Source organism: Lepisma saccharinum, chromosome 26 (assembly GCF_977018435.1).
Source record: "Lepisma saccharinum chromosome 26, izLepSacc3.1, whole genome shotgun sequence".
NCBI classification, from domain to species: domain Eukaryota; kingdom Metazoa; phylum Arthropoda; class Insecta; order Zygentoma; family Lepismatidae; genus Lepisma; species Lepisma saccharinum.
In genome coordinates, this window is record NC_139254.1 from 7,613,469 (window position 1) to 7,636,785 (window position 23,317).

General features: G+C 38.1%; 1 protein-coding gene across 2 annotated transcripts in view; it reads right to left on the reverse strand.

Moving 5' to 3' along the window:
• Positions 1 to 18,052, reverse strand: part of LOC145979311 (protein Cryzl2-like) — a 29,652-nt gene extending 11,600 nt beyond the window's left edge. The window contains exons 1-4 of one of the 2 annotated variants that reach the window (XM_083112152.1): positions 17,994 to 18,052; positions 17,175 to 17,378; positions 13,651 to 13,878; positions 2,149 to 2,340 (exon numbers count right to left, since the gene is read on the reverse strand). In XM_083112152.1, coding sequence (XP_082968278.1) covers positions 2,149 to 2,340; positions 13,651 to 13,878; positions 17,175 to 17,369 — 615 coding nt within the window. In that variant the 5' untranslated portion in view covers positions 17,370 to 17,378; positions 17,994 to 18,052. Of the gene's footprint in view, positions 1 to 2,148; positions 2,341 to 13,650; positions 13,879 to 17,174; positions 17,379 to 17,981 lie in introns of both variants that reach the window. The other variant, XM_083112153.1, reaches the window with a different exon arrangement.
• Between the last annotated feature and the right edge of the window lie 5,265 nt (positions 18,053 to 23,317).

Below are 23,317 nucleotides of genomic sequence, written 5' to 3' on the forward strand. Positions count from 1 at the left end.
TTTTTAAAAAAATGTTTTTGTGTATCATTAAGAGAATGCGATAGTTTCCACGGGACTCTTGCATCCATGGCAGTGTGCCAACTTAGCTCTCTTGGAGCCAGATCTGGCTCTCTGATGCACTTGTTCAGCTGTGAACTGGGATGCCTACCTCCATGCCCCACTATGATGCCATCACTGGTTCCGGCCCACATAGACCAACTTTTGTCATAATTATACATTTTGAACGTGACGTGAAATTGACATATTGTTATCAGGGAATTCTTTATTTTCGATTTCATACGACCATCGGTGCATTATTCAGATGCTGCCAGATCTAGATGTTGAAAACTAAGAATAAATTGTCATAAATTTAGAGTTAACGATAAAAGCAGTGCCCCCTTCACCTTTTACAACTAACATTACCCTAGGAGGCACTTTATCCAGCCTTCGTAAATCTAGCTCCTTGAAAGTGAGTTTTAACTCAATTTAAGGTGAAATTTAGTTCCTTTATGCAGATCAGGTTTGGCAACACAGCAAGGAGAAAAGCATTGATGATGTGGGAGTATGATTTGATTCGTTCTCTTGGGAATATAAAACTTCCGATGGAATAGAAAAAGATGTCAACGGGAAGAGGGCAGTTTGAAGATGCATTTGACCAGCGGAACAGTCGAAACTTCCATTTCATTAGCCATAACTTGATGTTGAAGTTGATGCCCCATAAGGAATACATGGGATTCCGAAAATTCTTATTCATCATACTTTTCAAACATCGTGTCCAGCTGAATAATCAACATAAAAAAATGCTTCCACTTGCAACATGGGAAGAAATTCATACTCTTGGATACACCCAGGGTTTTTTTCAGTAGCAGTGCCCATTCGGGCGATATTGAAATAAATGCACAATTGGGTGGAGGGGTGGTTAGCACACTGTGCTACGATGCCAGGGATCACAGATTTGAATCCCGACCAGGACATGGGTGTTCTTTGCAAGTGTGCTTCATTAATTTCATAATATCATCACTCATTCCTATCTTCGTGATTAGCCAAAAGTGGCAGAAAAGGGCTAATTTGCAAAGATGGAGATGAGTGACGAAATGATGAAATTGATGAATGAACATTCACAAACAACCAAGCCCAAGCGGGAGTCAAACCTGGGTCACATATTAGAATGTATTGCATAGTTATTCATGCTGTTACTGGTTGACCCTTCTTTAGAAAGGTCACTCCAGTGGAAGACTTAATTACTTTTAATCCAATCTTGTAACGGGTGTTTCACTCAGGGTGGAACCCTGTATTGCGGTCATAACTCGGGACACTAATGAAGATATTGCAATGAAATTTGGAGGTGGACTTACCTCCGTTCATGCAAAGTCGGGTGACAGCATAAGAAGTGCTGGAAATGGCCACCATTGGCATCTTCGACACGACAATCAAAACAGCAGTACCTAGACATCTTAAACTGCTTTGTGAACCAACTGGACGATAAGGAATTATCCATTGGTTATTTCCAGCAGGATGGAGCAACACCGCACACCTCGTGTGCAAGCATGGCCAAAATCCAGTCTTTTTTCGGCGACCGCATAATTTCCAGGGGACTTTGGCCACCACGCTCGCTCGATCTCACGCCGCCTTATTTTTTTTGTGGGGACAATTGAAGTCACAGGTTTACGCCATCAGTGCGGTCATCCCAGCAGTGTCACCTGACGTACTGAGATGGACTTTCCACAACATGGAACGCCACATCCAATGCTGCCTGGATGACAATGGTGGCCATTTCCAACACTTGTTATTACGTCACCCAACTTCACATGAATGGAGGTAAGCCCACTCCAAATTTCGTTGCAATATCTTTATTAGTGTCACAGTTATGAACGAAATACAGGGTTCGCCCTGAGTGAAACACCCTGTATTAGTTAATAAATTAAATGTTTTAAGATCACATTTCACAGCTTATCTTAGATGCATGGCTTTCTTAGTCAGCATTTGAAAAAAAAAAAAATGGCTGGCTCCTAAGAAAAAGGTGAACGTCTGAATTTTTAATTTGGTCTACCACTGGTTATAGGGAAACAAATCATCTTCCTAGACTGTTTTAATTGTAACTGGTACCTGCTTCTGTGTACACAACTTCAAAAATGATTGGTACTTTGGCTGCAAGTAGAAAAAGCTTACCTTCGCTTTATACACATTAGACGCAACGTCCACTGCAGCTAAGCCAAGCCCGCCGGCAGCAGCAGACACAAGCACGGTGTCTCCCTCTTGCAGATTGGCACGACGGGCTAGTCCCAGGAGGGCTGTGGCATACGTGTCGGCCAATGCAGCTCCCTGCTCGTACTTCACCGAATGCGGAAGCACCCACGTGTCCTGCAACACAGAAGACGTGCATTTTCAAAAACATAGGTGAAACACAAGAATGCATACATATCGGAATGCTAACTCTGCTGACAAAACAAGTAAAATTACAAGTTTAATTTTTTGAAATTTCATGGCTAATATACAGTATTGGCCATATTATTGGACTCATAGTTGAAAAAATACAAAAAAAAACAACAGATTAACTCACTTTATGTAGAGAGATTTGACAGATTTAATGTTTTGTGATACACATTGCATTGTTATACACACTGCAAGTACTATCAGTACTTCGTGTGAAGAACTTTGGCTCTTTTCGATCCAATTATAATCAATGCTTCTGTAAAATTCCCTTGACTACTCTTATTTCTAAACTCTAAACCTCGTGGTTTATGAAATTACATGTTGCTCCAAAGATACAAATAAAGAACACCGTAACAACAACCAGAATTAATATTATTTCCTTTGTTATAATCAAAAAATAGCATAAATAACAAGATAAACAATGTACGTATTGTTCCAGGCATTTTTGCAAATATGCAAAGAATCATTCTTGGATTGGATTGTGGGAAACAAGATTACATCAAATCAGACAATAACAATCGTCAAATATATTTAGTTAGAACCCTTTCAAAACAAGGAAATGTGCTTCTTTTTTACACAGTCCAATAATTTGTCCAATACTGTATTCATAATGTAAATATTTTTTGCAAATTCAATATCTTAGCACATAGTCTGTGTAACAGTAGTATTTCTCCCATGTTATCCAGTGCGGTGCATTCTGGGTAGGCTAGGTAAGCTCCACCTACCCACGTAAAATAACGATAAGTGTGTGCGAAATTGTAACTCACACGAGTCATGCGAAGAAAACATTTCCATCCTTGCCGCTTCGTGTTCCGACAACACGCATGCCTCGGAAGTGCAGCCTGTATCGGGCCCGGGACTTACAGTGAGTATAGGTTTGTTGAATGCTGCGACTAATGGCCCTGTAATGAGCGTACAAACATGTTTTACATAGTTGCATTGGCCAGTTGGCGCATGCGTGTGACTTGCTGTGCTTCGCCATTCAGCATGTTCTGTACACTGGTAGATGCCACATACAACCTGCAGTATGATGGCATATCATGCTCTTTTTTGGTGTATTGTTCTGTCTGTGTTCAGAGAAAGATATTGTATTTCAATTGGTGTGTGTGTGATTGATGATGTGATGAAGAGACCATTTGGTTGTCGCACTTTCAGTGAGAAACACGATGTTATAAATATAAAAAGATGTGTGCAAGCACTTCCAAACTTGAAGGCAATATTTTCGCTATTTTAATGTTCATCAACATGAAAAGACTCATTAGTTAGCAGGTAGCTGTGAACTGAGTAAATGATTTTGCTGGCCATGCATATTGTTTTCTAATGGAACGGAATGTGTACAATAAAGAAGATTACAAGTTGAATAATCTTGCCAATGCTATCGCAAAACATGAAATATCTGTCATTTGCGTTCACTTGTTCAAAGCCTATCTTTATGTATTGGGTATGCAAAAGTTTGTTGCGTTTTTTTGGCTGTGATAAAAGTTTATATTTGAGATAAATAGCATACAGAAATTAATCAGTAATATATTCTCCTCCATTATCCACGACTCTCTCCCAATGCTGGAGTAGTTACTTGATTTCATGCCTCAAGAAATCTGCTGGTTTGGATTTGAAGAAGTCGTCAAGCCAAGTTTGTAAAGCATCTTACTTATCGAAGGAGTTCCCTTGTTTGATAGAGAATGGAAAAGGTGGAAGTCTAAGGGTGCAAGATCGGGAGAATACGGGGGATGTGGAATCACCTCCCGACCAAGCTGCTTTCATCATGTTTCGGAGTGCGGGCGTGGATTAGTGTTACAGCAGCACTTGATGCAGTTTTCTAGGTTGTTTTTCTTCAATTGCGGCCGCAAGGCATCTGAGTCGTTGGCAATAAATGTCAGCAATTATGGCTACCTTCCTGGGAAGCAATTCATATTATACGATGCCTTCTTTATCCCACCAAACGCATAACGTCATCTTCTGTGGATGGACAGGAACCTTTGTACCGGGTGTTGCATTTTTGTTAGTGCTCAGTCATTACTTTTCTTTTTTTGATGTTAACATAATGGCACAATTTTTCGTCATCTTGAATAGGATTGGCCGATTTTGTTCATGAGCTAACCGATGACGAGCAAGCAGAGAAGCACAAATGGCCACCCACTGATTTTATTGTTTTCACTTAAAGCGTGCGGGACCCATACACCAGATTTTTTAACCTTGCCCAAGGTATGGCAAAACAATAGAATTTAGATTGAAATTATACTAGCAATGCCCGAAGATATCATATCCTATCCCCACGTCTCATTATTGTTGGAAGGACGACTATAGTCTCCAAATTACTGACAGTAGTTGGAGCTCCATAAAGACTAGATTTACAATAATATCCTCCTATATATTTGATTCGTTTTTGTACCATGGAATGCAAGTTTTGCATGATTGTTGACTGGTGACAGTTCATCACATCTGCTAATTCTCGGGTTGACTGACGTGGATCATCAAGGATGAAACAGTTCAGGTCTTCATCAAAGCCCGATGGTCTTCCTGAACGTCAATGTGTCCCTCTTTGAAGCAACAGAACCATTTTCTTGCTGTGCTTTCTCCAATTGCATTCTCCCCGTAGACAGCACCAATGTTTCCAGTCTCCTCTGCTGCCTTTGCTCCTCTATTAAACTCAAAAAGAAGAATATGGCAGAAGTGTTCATTTTTTCCACTTGACACTTAGCTCATAAATAGCACAAACTTTCTTCAAATCTGCAAAATTCAAGGTGTATTTATAAGCACAACACTCCAAATAACGAATGACAGTTGACAAAAAGCATTAAACCATGTCCTAACAATGCAGTGTTGTGATGATGAACAAAAACACTACGAACTTATGCATCAACTCAAGGACAGGCAACGCACGCCCCTGATGTTATCATGCTTACAGCCAGTAAACCAATCTCTTTTTTACATACATAGAAATTGCCGCTGAATTTGAAGTTGTCAAGCTTCTGTTTATGTTTTACTTGTATGCCTACATTGGTGTTTTATTTGTATTACATCTAGATGGATTGTAGAACTAATGTATGATAAATAAGAATTGTTGTGGTATACCTGTTCAGAATAACCTACTGCTGTGTAACCACATTCAATAAGAAGTGATCTTAACGTGGCTCCGAATTGGACATAGCTGTCTAACGCATCGTCATTTGCTGCAAGGATTGGGACCTTCTGTTGTGCCATAGTTGTGGCGTTGTTTTAAGTGTTCGACACATTCTTCTTGAATGTGCCAATTTTAACAACCTCAGACAGAGTTTTAACCTTCCAAAGGACTTGTCATCCATGTTGGGTGACGATGTCAGTGTTTTAGCCAACGTTTTTACATTTTTGAGGAGAGCAGGTCTCTTTCACTGTCTCTGAGGTAGTTTTTAAACTATCCTTACCTTTTTTAATGTGTTGTGTTTGCAAGTCCTTTTACAACCTGCATCTTTTAACCTTTCTTCAGGGGCTTTTTACACCCCAGTTTTTATCATTTTAAACTTGAGGTAAGGGGATCTTTGCATTCATTGAAGGGTGCAAAATGGCCTCATGTCCCGATGCACCCAAAAATTTTAATTCAATCAATACGACCAACCCTAATGGCAGAGTGGTAGCGTTGTCACCTTGTAATCAAGCAGTCCCAGGTTCGTTTCCCTGGTGGATTCCACTTTAAACTGTAGATCCAGTCCCGACTAGCCTTACTGTGCACAAAGTAGACTTAAAACACCAACTTAAACCAACAATTTAATGCAATTTGTACATAGTGACCAACTCTCCCATATTTGAGCTACTTTTTTTGGATCCTCCCATACGGACACTATTTCTCCCATACTTTTCATTAACAACCAAAGTCACGAAATTTCAACTCATTCCGAGTTTGGTAAGCCATACAAAACTTCGTCAACTGCAAGATCTTGCATGTTTAACCTTTGGCGGGCTGAAGTGATGCCATATCTTGCAGTAGTTGATTGATGCTTAGTTCTCCAGCAGCAATGTACATACGACAAGGAAGAAACTGGCAGGCTGCATGGGAACAGTGTAACAAGAGGGCGTCCCTTCTTTTTTAATGTTTTAGTTGTACACAGGACTTTTAGTGCGAAGGTTTTATAGTGATAGTTTTAGAAAACATGGGGGAAGCAACGATTTTAGATGTGTTTTCCAAATTTTACCTTTACCAAATTTGTACAGTTTTCTTTTCCCTGACGAATGACACAAATTGACGAGACTATGGTATATTTCGGATAGCCAAGAGAAGAACCTGAAGAAGGAAACAGTTGTTTCCGAAACATCGTTGTACAAAATAGATACTCATTTCACGTAAGTAACAAAGTTTTGTTTTTAATTTATTGGAAATACGAATTAATAGCAATGTACAGTCACGGACACTGCTGGGTTGTAATGATTCCATTGAATGTCAATGTATTCATTACAACCCGGCAGTACAAATACATATGGGTTGGGACTAAGAAACATGCAAATTTTTAAATGTATATTCTCTATTGTGATCTGTATATTATTTAAAATGTAAATTGATACTTTGTTTAATATTATTCATCCCATAAACATGCTGGAGTGATGCGGTGCCACTAAAAATGTGCAAAATTTGTCACAACTAAATTTTCCCTAAATTCAATACCGAAAGTTGGTCACCGTATTTTTATGTGAACTGCGACAAAACATTGACAGTGACTGAAAGTAGTGTCATTAATGTTAATTAAGTTTCCTACAAATATTTTAAATGAAATATGACTTACACCTTGAGAGAATCATTTACTACAAGCAACAAATGTATTAAAATACCTACATTGATTACACAGGCCTGCGAAATTGAAGTTGTTGAGAAATACAAGAGACGTGTACGCTGAGTTTTATGTTATTGGGTGTGCTGATTACGAAAATGACCTCCATTTTTTTCCATCACATCAGGATTTTTTGTAAAATCGATATCGATATTTTTGCTAAAATCCTATGTAAAAAGGAATTTTCGCTAACAATTTTGCATGCACTATCTGGCAAGAGTGGTTTTGATCCATTTAAATCTATGTAAAATCGATGCTTGGTGATGCAAATTGATTTATTAGCAATTGAATTTATTTTGTATAGGTTTAAATGGAAGAAAACCACTGTTGCCAGATCGCATGAGACACCTCTGGTCGAGAGAAAAACACAAAGTTACCTTGCGTTTACACTTTTAACATCCCATTATGGTGAAGTTTCTAGAAAAAAAACACCAACGTATTATGTTCATTTGTGTTTATTAAGGTAACGTACATAAAATAGATGATTGACCACGAGGAGCAATGTATGTGTACATGAACGTTTGACACAAATTGTAAACTGAACAAACAACAAAACCGAACACAAACAAAGTTTATATTAAGTACGTACCCTTTTGCCTTTCAAACTTCTTTTTGACGTTCTTCTTTTATGTGCAATCTCAGGCCTCTCTCGTGTTAACATCCAACAGTAGTCGGCTAACATGTTCTTGTCCCATTGTTCTTGATATTTGCACTCCATATCTTTAATATCTTGGTGGAACGTTTCACCCTGTTCTTCGCTGACTGCTCCTAAATTTTCGGGGAAATAGTCCACATGTGAGTGAAGGAAATGTAGTTTGACACTCATGGAGCAACCCAACGCTTGAAATTTGTCCAACATATTCATAACAAGTGCTTTATAGTCAGGATCCTTGTAATTCCCCAGAAATTTACTGACCACATCTTTGAAGGCAACCCAAGCTTCTTTCTCCGTTGTTGTCATGCTAGTCTCAAAGTCTTTATCCTTCATGAGCTTGCGGATATCTGGACCAACAAAGATTCCCTCTGTCAACTTGGTTGCAGATAAACCTGGAAACATTTTGCACAGGTATTTGAAACAATCGCCATCTTTTGGAATAGCCTTGACAAATTGCTTCATTACACTTAATTTGATATGCAACGGGGGTAACAATACTTTTTTGGGTCAACTAAGCTGTTCCGAACCACATTCTTCGTGCCTGGTTCAAGATTTTGTCTTTTAGCCCATTCTTTCTTGACCCAATGTTGAGTCTTTGCACGGCTGTCTCACTCACAAATGAAACATGGGCACTTTGTATATCCATCTTGTTGACCAAGAAGCATGGAGATAACTTTCAAATCACCGCAAATGGTCCAACCGTGGTTGGCATATTTTATTTTGTTGAGGACGAGAGCCAGGTTTTCATAGCGTTCTTGTAAATGTACCGAGTGTGCAACTGGTACAGATGCATACTGGCTTCCGTGATGAAGAAGGGCAGCTTTCAGGCTCCTTGTCGATGAATCTATAAACAGCATCCATTCATCTTTATCGTAGGTGATATTAAATTTGCTCATCAATCCGGGAACGTCAGAACAATAGACCAGGTTCTCCGCTTTCTCAAAGTACTGAACAAAGTCCTTTCCTCGATTCCTGTACCAATAAAACGTGGTTCCTTTGGCCAATAAATGTTTTTCTTTCAATCTGGATCCCAACAATTCAGCTGCCCCTTTCGAAAGACCCAGATCTCTAGTCAGATCATTAAGTTCAACCTGAGAGAAGGGCTGAGGTGAATCGCCTCCAGAGGGCTTATATTCGGTATCGGAGCCTTGACCGTCTGGATGTTCCGAGTCTGAAGACTCTGAAGAGATGACTGGTAATTCAGTTGGAGGCAAAGGCACTGGCACATAAGGTCCATGAGGAACGGGGTGTATGGTCGATAGAATGTTCTCAGGATAAGAGATTAGCTTAGGATATTTTCGGTTATACCCATGGACATGGCAGGCACAAAAGTAACAATCATCACAGTGGTTTCTCGGCTCCCTCCATGTCATAGGAATTCCAAAGCGTAAAGCAGTCTTCTTTCCATTGAGCCATAAGCGTAGATCATTGAGACACTGCACACACACTTTATGAGGAGCCCACGATTTGTCCTGGTCTCCGAGTTTCATGCCAAAATACGCAAGATAAAGTCTTCTTACATAGTTTGTAATGTTCAGGCAGGGAGGAAAACTATTCCATGCCGAAACAACATATTTATGGTAACTGTTAATACAAATCCACGTACAATTAAATTTTTCAAGAAAACGTGACGTGATAGACATATTTCTTTATTTTTTTCGAACTCAGCACGACAAAATACATAAAGTTCACCTATCACTTCCCTTGTATTTTTTTCATCGCAGGCCTGTGTTATTAGTGCATCTGGCACATAACATTTGCTTTTGAACAATATCTTGACTAAAAATATTAAATAGTACATTCAAGTTATTACAATACAAGAAAGAAAGCCAACCAGAGTAACAGAAGAAGAAATATCAAGAACTAACTCATTATTAGCTTAAAAACCACACTTAGTATCTTTGTTATATTTTGTAAAAACAATTGTTTTGTAGCGAAACCTTGATTTTATGCTTTTCAGGGGACCGAGCTGAAAAAACATAAAATTTAGGAAATTGTAAAATCAAGGAAAATTTTACATTTGCTATGGTGGGATTATCGAAATTGAATGCGGGAACGTTGCAGCAAAAAAAAAAAAAAAAAAAAAAAACAATGGTCACAAGTCCCGACACATCCATGGAAGGTACTTAATGTGCCCCTTTATTAATTTACTTTATTCATCTTTCATCGCAATCTGCCTAAAGAGGAACAAAAGTGACAATACTACACTCTAATCATCTGTCTAGGGAAGTGGTTCACAACCTTTTTCAGTGCGGGACCCACCCACCTTGAAGGATATTCCACCTCAAGGGACCCACAAGCATGGGTAGTTGTAGGGGTGTGCACCCAGTTAGTAAACATATTTTTGCTAACATCGAGTACTTTAAGAAGCCCCTTTTACGCTTGCTTAAACAAATTCACGTACTTCATTCTAGACAAGTAAATACCGCATTTACTCATGTATAATGTGCACACTTTTTTCCAAAATTTTTGCTCCCAAAAACTGTGGTGTGTATTATACACGGAATAATTCAGACAGCCAACATGAAACCGTACGGGGCCATTCCATGATTTTGTGGCGCATTGATTTTTCATGTTTACGGAACCCTAGCATGTTATATATATCATTGTAAAGCTTAAATTATGCAGTTTCTGAATATGGCAACAGTATTCCATTCAAGATGGTGCCACTAATGTACAATGCAGTTGAAATAAGCTTATCACAAAATGAAGGAACATTCTGATTTTTATTGTCCTTTGGATGAAAGAAAAGAGATAAGGAAAAAGAAAATAATAATTAAAATGTATTACTGGCCAAATAATATGACATACATGGAGTGTAAATGCCTAAATGGAAGAAATCTTGTGCAGCTAACTGGTATTGTGAGGGTCCCGAATGTGCCTCTTATAAATTTTACGGTAGTCATGGAAAATATATACATTTTGAAGTTTTTATAGAAAAAAACAAACAGGTGACATAGCAACAGAAGACTCATTGAATAGGTAGGATGTCATTCACTTTTGATCGGCATAGCAACAGCTTTACGACCTACAACTAAGAAAGCCATTTCTTGAACCTGCATTATATACGAGATATAATTTTTCTCACTTTTACCCAACAAAAATCAGGGTGCGAATTATACACGTGTAAATATGGTATGTAATTTAAAAGACTAATTTACTCTAGGCTAACATCTAACTAAACACCAGTTATATTTTACAGAGATGCCAGTAAAAAGCAATGGTAGAGCGCGAATAACAGAAATGTAGAGTTAAGACTACGTACATGTGATAAATTTAAATAGTTGAATTTTAATATTAAATTTAATAGGTTTTTAAGACACAATAAATACATTTTCGAGCCCCAACTTCGCGACCCACCAAATAACCTCTTGGAACGCAGCAGTGGTTGAGAAACTATGGTCTAGGGGTATTGGGGTTGTTTGCATGTGGTTTCTCCTAAGTGTTGCGGCTGATCATAATCAGAGCTAAGTAACCACGGAAGTACCACAGTTTCCTGTCGTTTATAACCTTACTTCTCTGAAGGGTAGAGAGGGCACATGGACAGTGATGACTGCCAATGATGCAATCAACAGCACTTGAGTGCTTCCTTTTATGAACCGCACCCAAACACCAAGTTAGCACCGAAGTTACATACGTATACGTGAAAACTTGCATGTTACAATACATAACAATACTGAGATACAAGGGATTGTTTTCATAAACATATATGGAAGATAATTTATCTTCTCCAGCAGCTTGTGTTAAATCAAAATTGGAGTCTGAAAATTTTATACGATTTAATCAACTGAAAAATTACATATAAGGCTGCAGTCTTAGGTTTGATTCCCGATGTAAGCTCCAAAATTTCGGTGTTGGCCCAAGATTGTGAGGACAATTGGGAAGATATTTGAAAGGAATAATGGTCGACTTCGGTTCTGACAGCCAGAGAAAAGAAGCGACTGCACAAACAATATGGTGGCCACATTATCACCCAATAAAAAGCCTTTTGGCAGGCTCTGATCCTTGAAAGTCTGCTGGCCCCAGGCTTGATACCCGTTGGATATCACTTTAAAAACTGTAGGTCCAGTCCCGATTAGCCTATATGTGCATAAAGTGGACTTAAAAGCTCAAACAAATTCGAAGGTCTGCTGCAGCACAGAGTTTAGTTAATATGTTGGGAACCATTACGTTTTGCAACCAACTAATGTTTATAGTTATTTCCACTGCTCTTTTCTTCTGGCAGTGTGTCGTACCAGAACCTTATGAGTAGAGCCCGGAAGTTATTTACTGCATATATTGATAAAATTTTTCCGCATATACATTTTTTATGTTGTTTCGAATGATTTAGAAGCCTTTTCATTTCATTTGGGACCCCACTGCCTATTTTTAATTATAATGCCTTTTTCAATGAAATTTGACCATTTTTTTTAAAAAAAAATGTTGGCATTTATTTTTCTTCCATTCATTACATGAATAATTTTCGCCTTATTTAAGTAATATTGAACTCACGCATGTTTCAACATTGCTGACGGAGAAAAGTGTGAGAAAAAAGTATTTCATGCTGAGTTAGGATATTGCCTTTCGGTTAACATTTCCTTGTGCATGATTGACTGTTGAAGTAGAGAGGTTGATTTCGAACACAAAGAAGATATTTCTGAAATCTCCCTCTCGAACCCGAAAATTTCAGGAAGTTACGCCTGAGCTTAGTTTCCCTCCGCAACCAGTCTTGACAAGATGGGGAACCTGGATATCAGCAGCTATATATTATGCTAACAACCTTGAAAAAATCAGTGAGGTGATCGATGCTCATCCAGAAAATGAAGCGGCTTCAATTCGTGAAGTGAAATAACTCCTGTGCTATTCAGAACTGAAGAATGAACTGTTGTTTATTTTTGCACATTATGGTGCATTGCCAGAGACAATTACAAAGCTAGAAAAAAGAGGTGAGACTCTTGTAGCATCCATGAAAATCTTCGAGGAATCTATGCAGCAGATGATGGAAGTGCCAGGAGAAAAGGGGTCAGCTGTTGCGGAAAAGTGCAAACGGGTAGTGAGTGCAAATAAGGACTTGAAACAATTGAAAACAATTTGTGATATTCTAAAAGATGAAAATGCTGTTACCAAAATGAGTCCAGCTACATTAGCTTGTTATATGTATGCTCCAATAACTTCTGTCGAAGTAGAAAGATCATTTTCTATTATGAAAACATTCTCTCTGACAGACGACTATCAATGAATGTTGAGAACTTAAAAAAAACACCTTGTAGTTATGTGCAATCAAGACGGAGAAAATTGAAATGCTCTTCCCAGTGTAGATTTTAACATATTGCAAGAAATTATATATAAAAGTAAGCAACTTCCAAATGTGCAATTTTTTCGGTTTATTTTGCCTTTTTTTTTCATTTTTAGTGCCTATTTTCCACATTATAAATGCCTTTTTGCCTGCCTATTTTAACGAAAATAAATGCCTGAACTTCCGGGCTCTACTTATGAGTGAGAATAAAATTAATAATATTTTAACGATAAGAAAGAAAGAAAGAGAAAGAGCATGTGTTTGTGACATGAACATACAACAATATTTTGAATAGTTCTTACAAAAAGTACTCACAATAACAAACCAACTTGAAGAGTATTGGTCCTGGTCTTCCCAGAATAAAAAAGCACTGGTTATTTCACTAATAGAAAAAAAAAATATTAAAAAAAGCCAAAATATTTGCAAAGCGAGATGGAATCTGGAACTCATTTTGGTTCTCTACCAGTTCCGGTAAATTTATTACTAACTGTAAACATGACACAGCTATATACCTTGGCTGATAATATGCATTCCTCCGAAAATCCAAAGAAGTTCTGCTTATTCAAGCCAACGATCCTGTCTCCTTCATTGAGGCCCTTCACGTCCGGCCCAACCTGCTTCACCTCTCCTGCTATTTCAAATCCAGGCACGCACGGAAGTTTCGGCTTCACGTCGTACGCGCCTTGGCAGATCAGGATGTCGGAAGCATTCACTCCGCAAGCGTGAACTTTCACTCGGATCTACAAGAAGAGCAAAACAATATTTCTCACTTTCAAAATACATGAACTCTTTTGGTACACACCATGGAGAAATTTAAGCATAAATTGCAGGCTCGCACACTGTTCCACAGGGTTGGCAATTTTTTCTTTAAAGAAGCAAAACAAACATTTTTTTTTTGTTTTACACATGTTTCAACAGTTTTAATCAAGGAACAAAAAGATGTTTAAAGCATAATGCCAAGAAGACATATTTTCCAAGAATAATGATTAATAAGGGATCTGTTAATAATGCAATGAAGGACTGTTCCTAGTTGAACTGTATTCAATTTTACAAAAGTTTTACCTTTTGGGGGGGGGGGGGGCAGAGCCGAAAAGTTTTCATCCCATAAAAATAGTGTCCAGGATTATTTAATAAATAACTGTTACGTTTGCATAATCATAAATGTTATTATTTATTACATAGCTCAATAGGTCCTAGGATATTAACAAAAGTATCCTTAACTTGCAAATTTTAACAAACAAGAAAATTCGGGGGGCTCCCCCCCCCCCAAAGTTACACCTATGACCCTGTTGTTCCATTATTCTTTCAACTGAGTTGCACCTGTTTTTCTTTCACATCTGCTGTTCTATCCCCATAGAAATTTGTGTGTTCCGATGACATCCCAATCAGATCTGAATGAATGAATGAGTTAAAATTATTGGGTCAGCACATTTAGCCATTTTGCACCCTTCAAAGTATATAAGGGGAAAATTCCCTTATCTTAAAAGTAAAGGGACCTGCATTACATTTTAAAAATTGTAGCTGTAGCTTCGCTACAAAATTCTTGTAGGAAAAACTAAATTTATTTTCAGTGTCTTGAGGTAAATTTTGCATTGACAACTGTGTTTAGTGATAGCAAAGCAGAAAAGGAGCAAATGCCGCCATGTATCTATTGTAGCATATGTTTATTTTACACATTGTTCATTTATTTTAACTTTTGTTTTATATTATGTTCCACCCATGAAACAAAAAAAAACAACTTACATATCCCCCTCAACTCCACTAGAATATTCAAAGGTCAATCACCTTTTCTCTTTGTCTTAATTAGAAAATTAACAGAAATTAAAATAAATTTCTTAATACGTAAAGAGGCAGTGTTTAGTCTGTCCCACCTGTGACAAAATTCTTCACTTGTAGCTACAAATCTGGGAAAGTATTTTAAGGGTAGTCACGTTTACAGGGTGTCTACTAAAATTCTTGACTTTTTAATGACCTCTATTTTAGTTTTCTTGACCTTTTTTCTTAAACTTTATCGCCCCCTACTTAGATATAGTTGAAAATTAAGAAAATAATACTATACCACAAGGCCGGTTAAAATGAAAACTCAAGCTGTACTTTAACAAGAGATTTAGACTTGCTAGTGAACAAATCTTAACCACAACCCAATACAATTTTAGATTCCCAAATATTCAATTTTATCAAATCCCAGTACAGGTTATAACAATGCAAATTCACTATACTGTAAAAAATAGCAAAAATTCTTCACCACAAGCATAACTTCTTGACCTACCTGTCGATTTCTTGATTTTTTCTTGACATTCTTGACTGGTACCCGCTGTCTTACATATAGGCACCTTAACATTTTCAAAAAGTAGTAAAAGCAAGCTACAGATGGGAAGACTGCCATCAAAATAAATCGAATGACGGGTATCATAATAATGAATAACGGAGTACAATTGCTAAGGACTTATTTCGAATATCCATATGATGGTTGAACTTTTTTGCAAAAGTAGTGAAATAGTACACAGGAGTAGCTGCAGAAAAAAATCTACTTTAAATGTAGCGTATCCCCGACGCTGTAATGGCATAAGGGGTATGGAAAGAAGAAGAAAAATGTAGCGTAGCATTCTAATCACTGTGGGTAATAGTAACCACAAGTCTTACTTTTTTTCAGGCATTGAGAAATGAGTTTAAGTTACTTTTTTATACAGTAATGAAAACAATTTGGTTCGATAAAAAAATAGAAACACCAAGTTAATTTTCATAAATTGAAGGCCTACTTTGTTTCAAGTATATGTCTTGCATGACGTAAATCTTTCAAGTATACAAATTTACATTAAATTTTCTTCCACCTATATTTTCATATAAATTAACGGTAATGGTACTACTTTACTATACCGGAGACACCTACCAATGATTTATTTCGCAATTTTTTACATCGATAACGTACTATTATGCGTTGCAGAAAATTTCTTTAGGTGAAATAATGGATTTCTAACGAAAATGATGTATATTTCTTACATACGATACCCCACGAACCATCACGGGGACGAGGTATGCCTACTAGGTTAGGTTAGGCCTGTTAGGTTAGGTTCCATTAGCACTCCTTTCGTTCAATTTAGCATATACGGACAACATCGGAATTACAAATTCCACGGCATCTTCTACACCCGGCAACAACTTCACGACGCATCCTCGACACATCATGTTGTAGCAGCAGCAATAGCGCGTATTGTGCTCTCGTGCAGAAAGCAAATGGCGGCAGCAGCAATAGCGCGTCGGAAATAGATTTTCGTAGAAAACCACATGCATTCGCATTAAAATGGGTCAAAACTACATTCCCGAACATCAACAACGCTACAGAAAATGATTTGCGTAAGTACTTTCTCCTGTAAATTTGAAGAAATCCGTCTCCGGTATAGTAAAGTGTTACCAAAGTAACATTTGTGTTTGACGGTCATTAATGGAAAAAAGAACAGCCTGAATGCGGTCCATGCATGAAACATACTGTACTATTTTTCTTACTTCGAGTTTGAGTTGTTGTTTTAAGTCCACTTTATGCACAGTAAGGCTAATCGGGACTGGACCTACAGCTTAAAGTGGGATCTGAACCACTTGTGCCTCCACCGGGTATCGAACCTGGGACCCCTTGATTACAAGGCAATGACGCTACAACTGCGCCATAGGGGAGGCCCCTTTTTCTTACTTCGAATGATGAAACTTAGTTACTTTCAGAAAGTTACTTCCCTAAGACTGTTTGGAATTAATCACTTTCTGCAACTTGAAAGAAAACCACCGAGGGCTAACATTTGCCTCAAGCTCAGATCAAGACAGTTAAGATTACAAAAACGAACATTTATATATATTTACCTGATTTGCTATATTCGACCCAATCTTAGTAACAAAAATATTTACTATGATTTCCACTCAATCTCTATCTTACTTTTTCTTCACGCATATATTTAACAATTATAAAATGCGCAGAACCCAGGCCATGCAAAAGAACATTGTACAAGAACCATAAACACTTAAGCAAATGACAAATGTATCAGCAAACCTGATCTCCTTTTAGCTTTTCCTTAGATTTCATTTCCTGTATTTCCAATGGTTTATTGAATTCCTTTAGGACGGCTGCATTGAATGATGCAAAACGTAAATTCAACTGTTGAACATTAATTGCTACTTTCTGATAGTTTGTGGGATTTCTCCGAGAAAACAGTTTGCAAACTTCCCTTCCTATAGTTACTGCCATAACAAGATCCTAGAATACAAAACAAACGACAAGAAATTTGATAACTTTAAATGTCAAGCACTTACAGTAACCACTATTTCAATCAATCACATTTAGCCTGTACTATTAGTGTGAACAGAATTCAGAGAAAAAATTATGAAGATAAGCGAAAAAAATATGAAGATAAGCAAAGTTCATAACGAATCCGTTTACAGTGCACCCACTGTACTGTAGTGCACTTGCATGTTACTTGCTTTTCTTAATCCTTGAATAATTTTCCCGGTACTTGGTATAATTGCACAATACAGGGAATTTATCCAAATTTATATTTTAAGTACAAGGCAAACACACTCCATTTACGTTTGAAATTATAACACTGAGTAGTTGCAAACTTTTTGAGATAGCATTAAAAAATCTGTACAATTTTACCTTGGGGGTAGGGAAGTTTGTTAAACAAAACTGATAATTGGCTTATGCAATCTAAGTTACTGTCCGCAAAGTGTGTATTGTCGGTCGGCATGATGAAAGTGGCATTTGTTAAAACTCAAATCATTAAAATACATGGAAAAAAGCAATATTTTATTGACTTTCTTTCAAAGCAAACATGAAAAATGTATTATTTATTAAAATTACCGTTGTTCTCACCTTATACGTCCTTGCACTTACACCACTGATTTACTAATTGCACAGAAACACAATTGGCCTATGCAATTGGCACAGACTATTAACCACAATCGTTCTCCTCTTTGTTTTTCTTACGTATTTACAATCGTTCATTTGATATTTCTTTTATACAGCGTGATGTTTACCATCTCCGAAATGGACATATATTTCCACTTAATTTTACCATGATTTTAGTTATAACAATTTAGCATACATAAATTATGCACTAAATATTGGCACTGGTTTTGGTCCGTTTAATGCAAGTGGTGGGGCTAGTGTGAAGTTGACCCCACCCCACCATTTCGAATTAGAAATTAGGGCCTGCCAAACCACGTCTGCACAAATTCTGGGATAGCGTGCACAGTTTATGCACTAAATATTGGCATTCTTGTTTTTATCATTTTGATCATCTGGTGGGGCCAACTTCACGTGACTCTCTCTCCTGGCACCTACGCATTGCGAATAGAAACATAATAGTGGTTGGTAGTTCGGCCATCTATGAACGAAGGGCGTAATTCAAAATTTTGAAACTCTATTCTCGAACAATATTGAAACAATAACCAAAAAACTCATTCTAATAACAAGAGGAAGTGTGTCCCTACAAACAGGGCCGGCCATAGGTAGGTGCGGGGCCTGAAGCCAGAGATGTGCCGTAGACTATAAGTTCACGTCTACATGCGTTGTCTACGCGTAATCTACACGAAGATTACATTGGCTTACAGTTTACATAGTCTACTGTAGACAATGCAAACAACAGGGAAGGAAGAAATCCCAGTACTCTTTGAATGAGAAAGTATTTCTTTCTTCAAACGTCTGTAATCTGGGCCTATAACCAACTTAAGACCATCCGACGTTAATCAAAGTTATCGAATCTTCACTAACGAGAGGAAAATAGACTATCGGAAGAAAAACAAATGACAGCCATAGTGAAAACTGGCATTATTATTTTACACTGATAAAAGGGAAGGCTAAAAATATTTTTTTTGTCTTGTTACTGCATAGGAAAGTGCATTTGTCTTTAAAGCAGATTTTTCCACGTGTGAAATAGTGAAAATAGAAGTAAAACAAATCTTGTCATTCTACGGACATCGCTTTTTTTTTCTTTTTGGTGTGTTGCGACAAGATTATTTTGCAGTTCAATTAATGCCTAGTGAATTGAAATTGGCACACATTTCTGGAATACTCCACACTTTCTATTTTCCATTTGCTGATGCTGCTTCTAGCGATGCACGTGCTTTGCACGAAGAACGCCGGGCGCCATGTTGTCTACGTTTATTACGTCATAGTCTACATTGTCTACACGTAGAATGTAGACAATCGTTGTTTACGCGTAGACGCACACCACTGCCTGGGACATACCAAATTTTTTCAGTGGTCTGAAGAAATCAGAGATTTTTGTTCCTTAGTCTGAAGTTGAGGTGTCCTATGTAATCACAATATAATTATTATTGCAATTAATTCTATTTCGTATTAGTACTCAAAAGCAATAGGTAGAACATGTTGAAGAATTATGGGAGGCTGATAATATTTCTTCTTATTTCCGATGTGCCACTGGCACGATGTTAATTCAATTTAGTTACAAAACATAGGCGTGCGCAGGTGGGGGGGGGCCTTCGTTAGAAATTTAGTGCAGAGGAATTTTAACACCGTTATTAAACAATTTTATACTCTTACAAGAAATTGATTTGATTGATTGATTTGGTGTTTTTTTTAATCCACTATATGCACTGTAAGGCTAATCGGGATTGGACCTACAGTTTAAAGTGGGATCCGAACCACTATGTGCCTCCACCGGGTATCGAACCTGAGACCACTTGAGTACGAGGCAACAACTACTGAGCCATTGGGGAGGCCGTTTTAAAGAAAAATCAAGTATTTTAAAGCTGACAAAAGTACCAAGCAACTAGGAGGAGGGGAGTGCATTGTTTCATACGTAATTGAACTATCCCACTTCGCTTTCTCGCAAATTCTTGTTATTAACACTTCCACATAGTTAATTCGCTAGTTGTGTAATCTCTATTTGTCTGCACCATAAATTGCCCCCGCATTGGAAATTAATAAATTATGTGCACAGATTAGAAATAGAGAGGCGAAATAAAAGGGGGCAGAGAACATTGGTACAGTCGCGGACACATCTAGGTTGTAACGATTCTACTGACTTCCAATACGATTGTTACGATCCAGCAGTGTCCATGACTCTACCACGGAAGTTGGAATTTTTCCAATATTTACAGTGGTTTTCAATTGGTTCGGACACACACTATTATATATTTCGTACCCATCAATACAATAAAACGGAGTGGTATAGTGGAACCACAAGGAAAGAAACCTGCGCAGAACCCCATCACGCTGGCGGGTGGAAGAAAGGACAGGGAGGGAAGGAGCCTTCAGCGCGGCTCACGCCAGTGTTGCCAGACCTATTGATTTCTCGGGAGAATTCCTTAATAAACTATTGCTATGGAACCTCCAACGGCCTGCTCAAAAACACGTTTCCTGCTCATCTTACTTGAACATGGAGAGGAGAGATAGAGTGGAACTCCACTCAGCCATGAAAAGTGCTGTTTGAAGTGTGAAATTATGCCAAACGATACTCAATTGTGCTAGCACATTATTATTATTTTATTACTTTTAAAACATTACTATTTTTAGATGGTGGTATTTTATCCCACCCGAAAATATATTTCTATCTTAGTTATTTTACGTCCCTTTTGTGTCTCTACGGGTAAGTACGACAATATGGATGAATGAAAAACTGATGAAATGAATGAAGTGACACAAACACAGTGAAACGTCCTTGCCTTACTAGGTAGAAACACTGACTTCGTAGCATGGGCAAATTATTTTACCCATGTATGTATGTGTGTGTGTGTCTATATATATATATATTAAATGTAGCAACATAGAGGCTACTGAAATCAACGGTCGAACAAAGCATGTGAGTGTTAATAAGAAGAAATTTGCTAGAGAACGAAGCGGCATAGTTCAATTACAAAGGAAATAATGCACCCATTCCCCCGTAGTTGCTTGGAACTTTCATCGGCTTGAAAATACTTAATTTTCTATCCTTAATATACTATTCTATACTTAAACACTTAATTTTCTACAAAATTATATAGCGGCATGGAAGTCCAGAAAGAAGTGCAAGGATGGTCGCCACCCCCTCCTCTTCTGGAAAATTTAATATTGACATAAAAGTACCTATTATTTCAGACGTATGAGTTGATTTCAGTCATAGTAATTGACATCCATTATTATAATAGGGATGTAGGAACGTGATAATTTCAAACTCAAGTGGTGTTTTCTGAGAGGGCAACATTATTACGGGGTAATATGACTCGTTTACCCGCCTGATAAAAATACATTGTTTCCCCCCTCGCTGGAAAAAATCTGCGGACGCTCTCTTGCCCCCCAGTGCGCACGCGTATGCCGCCCCCGAGAACGTTGTTCATCCGCTACTATTAGATCATCGGATTTTGTAGAAGATCTTCTGGTTTCCCAAGGATCAATCTCCCAATTTTTTCAAGTCTGACCTGGCAACACTGCCCCGAGCACGGATAACGGCAGGGAAGATGCGCGAACGCTTTCGACGCGAGGTTTTTTTCCTTGTGGTCGAGATATAATGATATTTTTCTCTCCCAGGCTCAACTTTCATGCAGGCTTTTTACACCCTAATCAGAGGGTCTGCGCACGCCTATGTTACAAAACTGGGTATGTTCAATATCAAACTATTATTTTACCTATGAAAGTGTCAATTTCTCATCATATGCAACCGGGTTCGAATCCCGCTTGGGCTTGGTTGTTTGTGAAAGTCCATTGATCAATTTCATCATTTCATCACTCATCCCCATCTTCGCAAATTAGCTAAGAGGCACAAAACGCGAAGCTAAATCAATATGTTCCGTCAATCGCAAAACAGTATGTAGAAGCCAACCAGCGCCATCTCTTGGCGTTAAGAATTACGAAAAACAATAGAACGTCGTCGAGCGGACAACAGAGACAGATTGCGTTGCACAAGTTCGTTCTTCTTAACGCTCTGTATTATCATATGTAGTTTCCAGTTCACTTATATTTCTATACAATAAATCCACGTGTAATCATTACGCGAGTGTTGTTTTTTTATCATAACCTCAGCGGTGAAGGACCACAACAGTTCGGAGCTTCAACACAATCAATCAATCATCATATTCAATAATGTTCTCAATCATAATCCTACTTTGTTTATTTTTCATTGAATCTAACCTATTGGTAACCCGAGAACACCTGTTCGAATCATGTCGCCAGGAAAGCTACAACTCCTATTTTCAAGTAATTTGAGTTTCTGATCTTTCAGATGCAGGGTGCAGACGAGAGGCGTGCCGTGAATTTTCGTGATAGGTAAGCGATGGGTCATTTTTGAGTTTTTCATTTCGGCTAATTATAACATTTTCAAATGTAATATTAGGGACTCCCCGATGGCGCAGTGATAGCGTCGTCGCCTTGTAATCAAGGGATCCCGGGTTCGACACCCGGCTGAGGCACAAGTGGTTCGGATCCCACTTTAAACTGTAGGTCCAGTCCCGATTAGCCTTAATGTGCATAAAGTGGACTTTAAACACAAACTCAACGACTCAAATGTAATATTGAGGGTGGAGGGACTAAGGGCAAATTTGGACCAAAAATTACCAAAAATTGGTCATTGGTGAATAATTTTAGGAGGGCATTGAGGACATTTGGCGGTGGGGGGGGGGGGGGGTGGATAAATCACTGGTATACACACAGGAGGGGGCTTGAATTGTAAAGGAGCCTCTTTCTCCCCCGGCTGACCCGGACCCAACAATGTTACAATGTGTATTTTTGCCATATTTTTTTCCTGCCTTTAGCCTTCCTTTTTTAGGAATACTATGCCAAAAGAGGGGTTATGACCCCCACCAATCCTCCATTTGTACGTCACTGCACGAGTGTGATTTTGGGAATGTTCATGTCTTTGCACTGCATTGTGGAAATTACTGAAGACGTGGCCTGTATAATTCCGTGTTCAAACAAAATGATTTATTAATAACATTGCTGCTACATAACCACACGTCGTTGGCTTGTAATGAAGGTCGAGTCCCAATTAGCGTTTCTGTGCATAAAGTGGACATTCTCTTTTACTGAGACACTTTTAATTTTAATGAAAACTTTCCTGTTTTTCTTATTTGTTTTGATTATGCAAATAGTTTTCGAAGAAGATCCCTAATCGAGTAATTACATGCACCACTCCAAATCGATGGCTCGTCTCGTTTGTCAACCCTGGGAGTTATTTTCTTATAAAAGACAAGGGGGAGGGA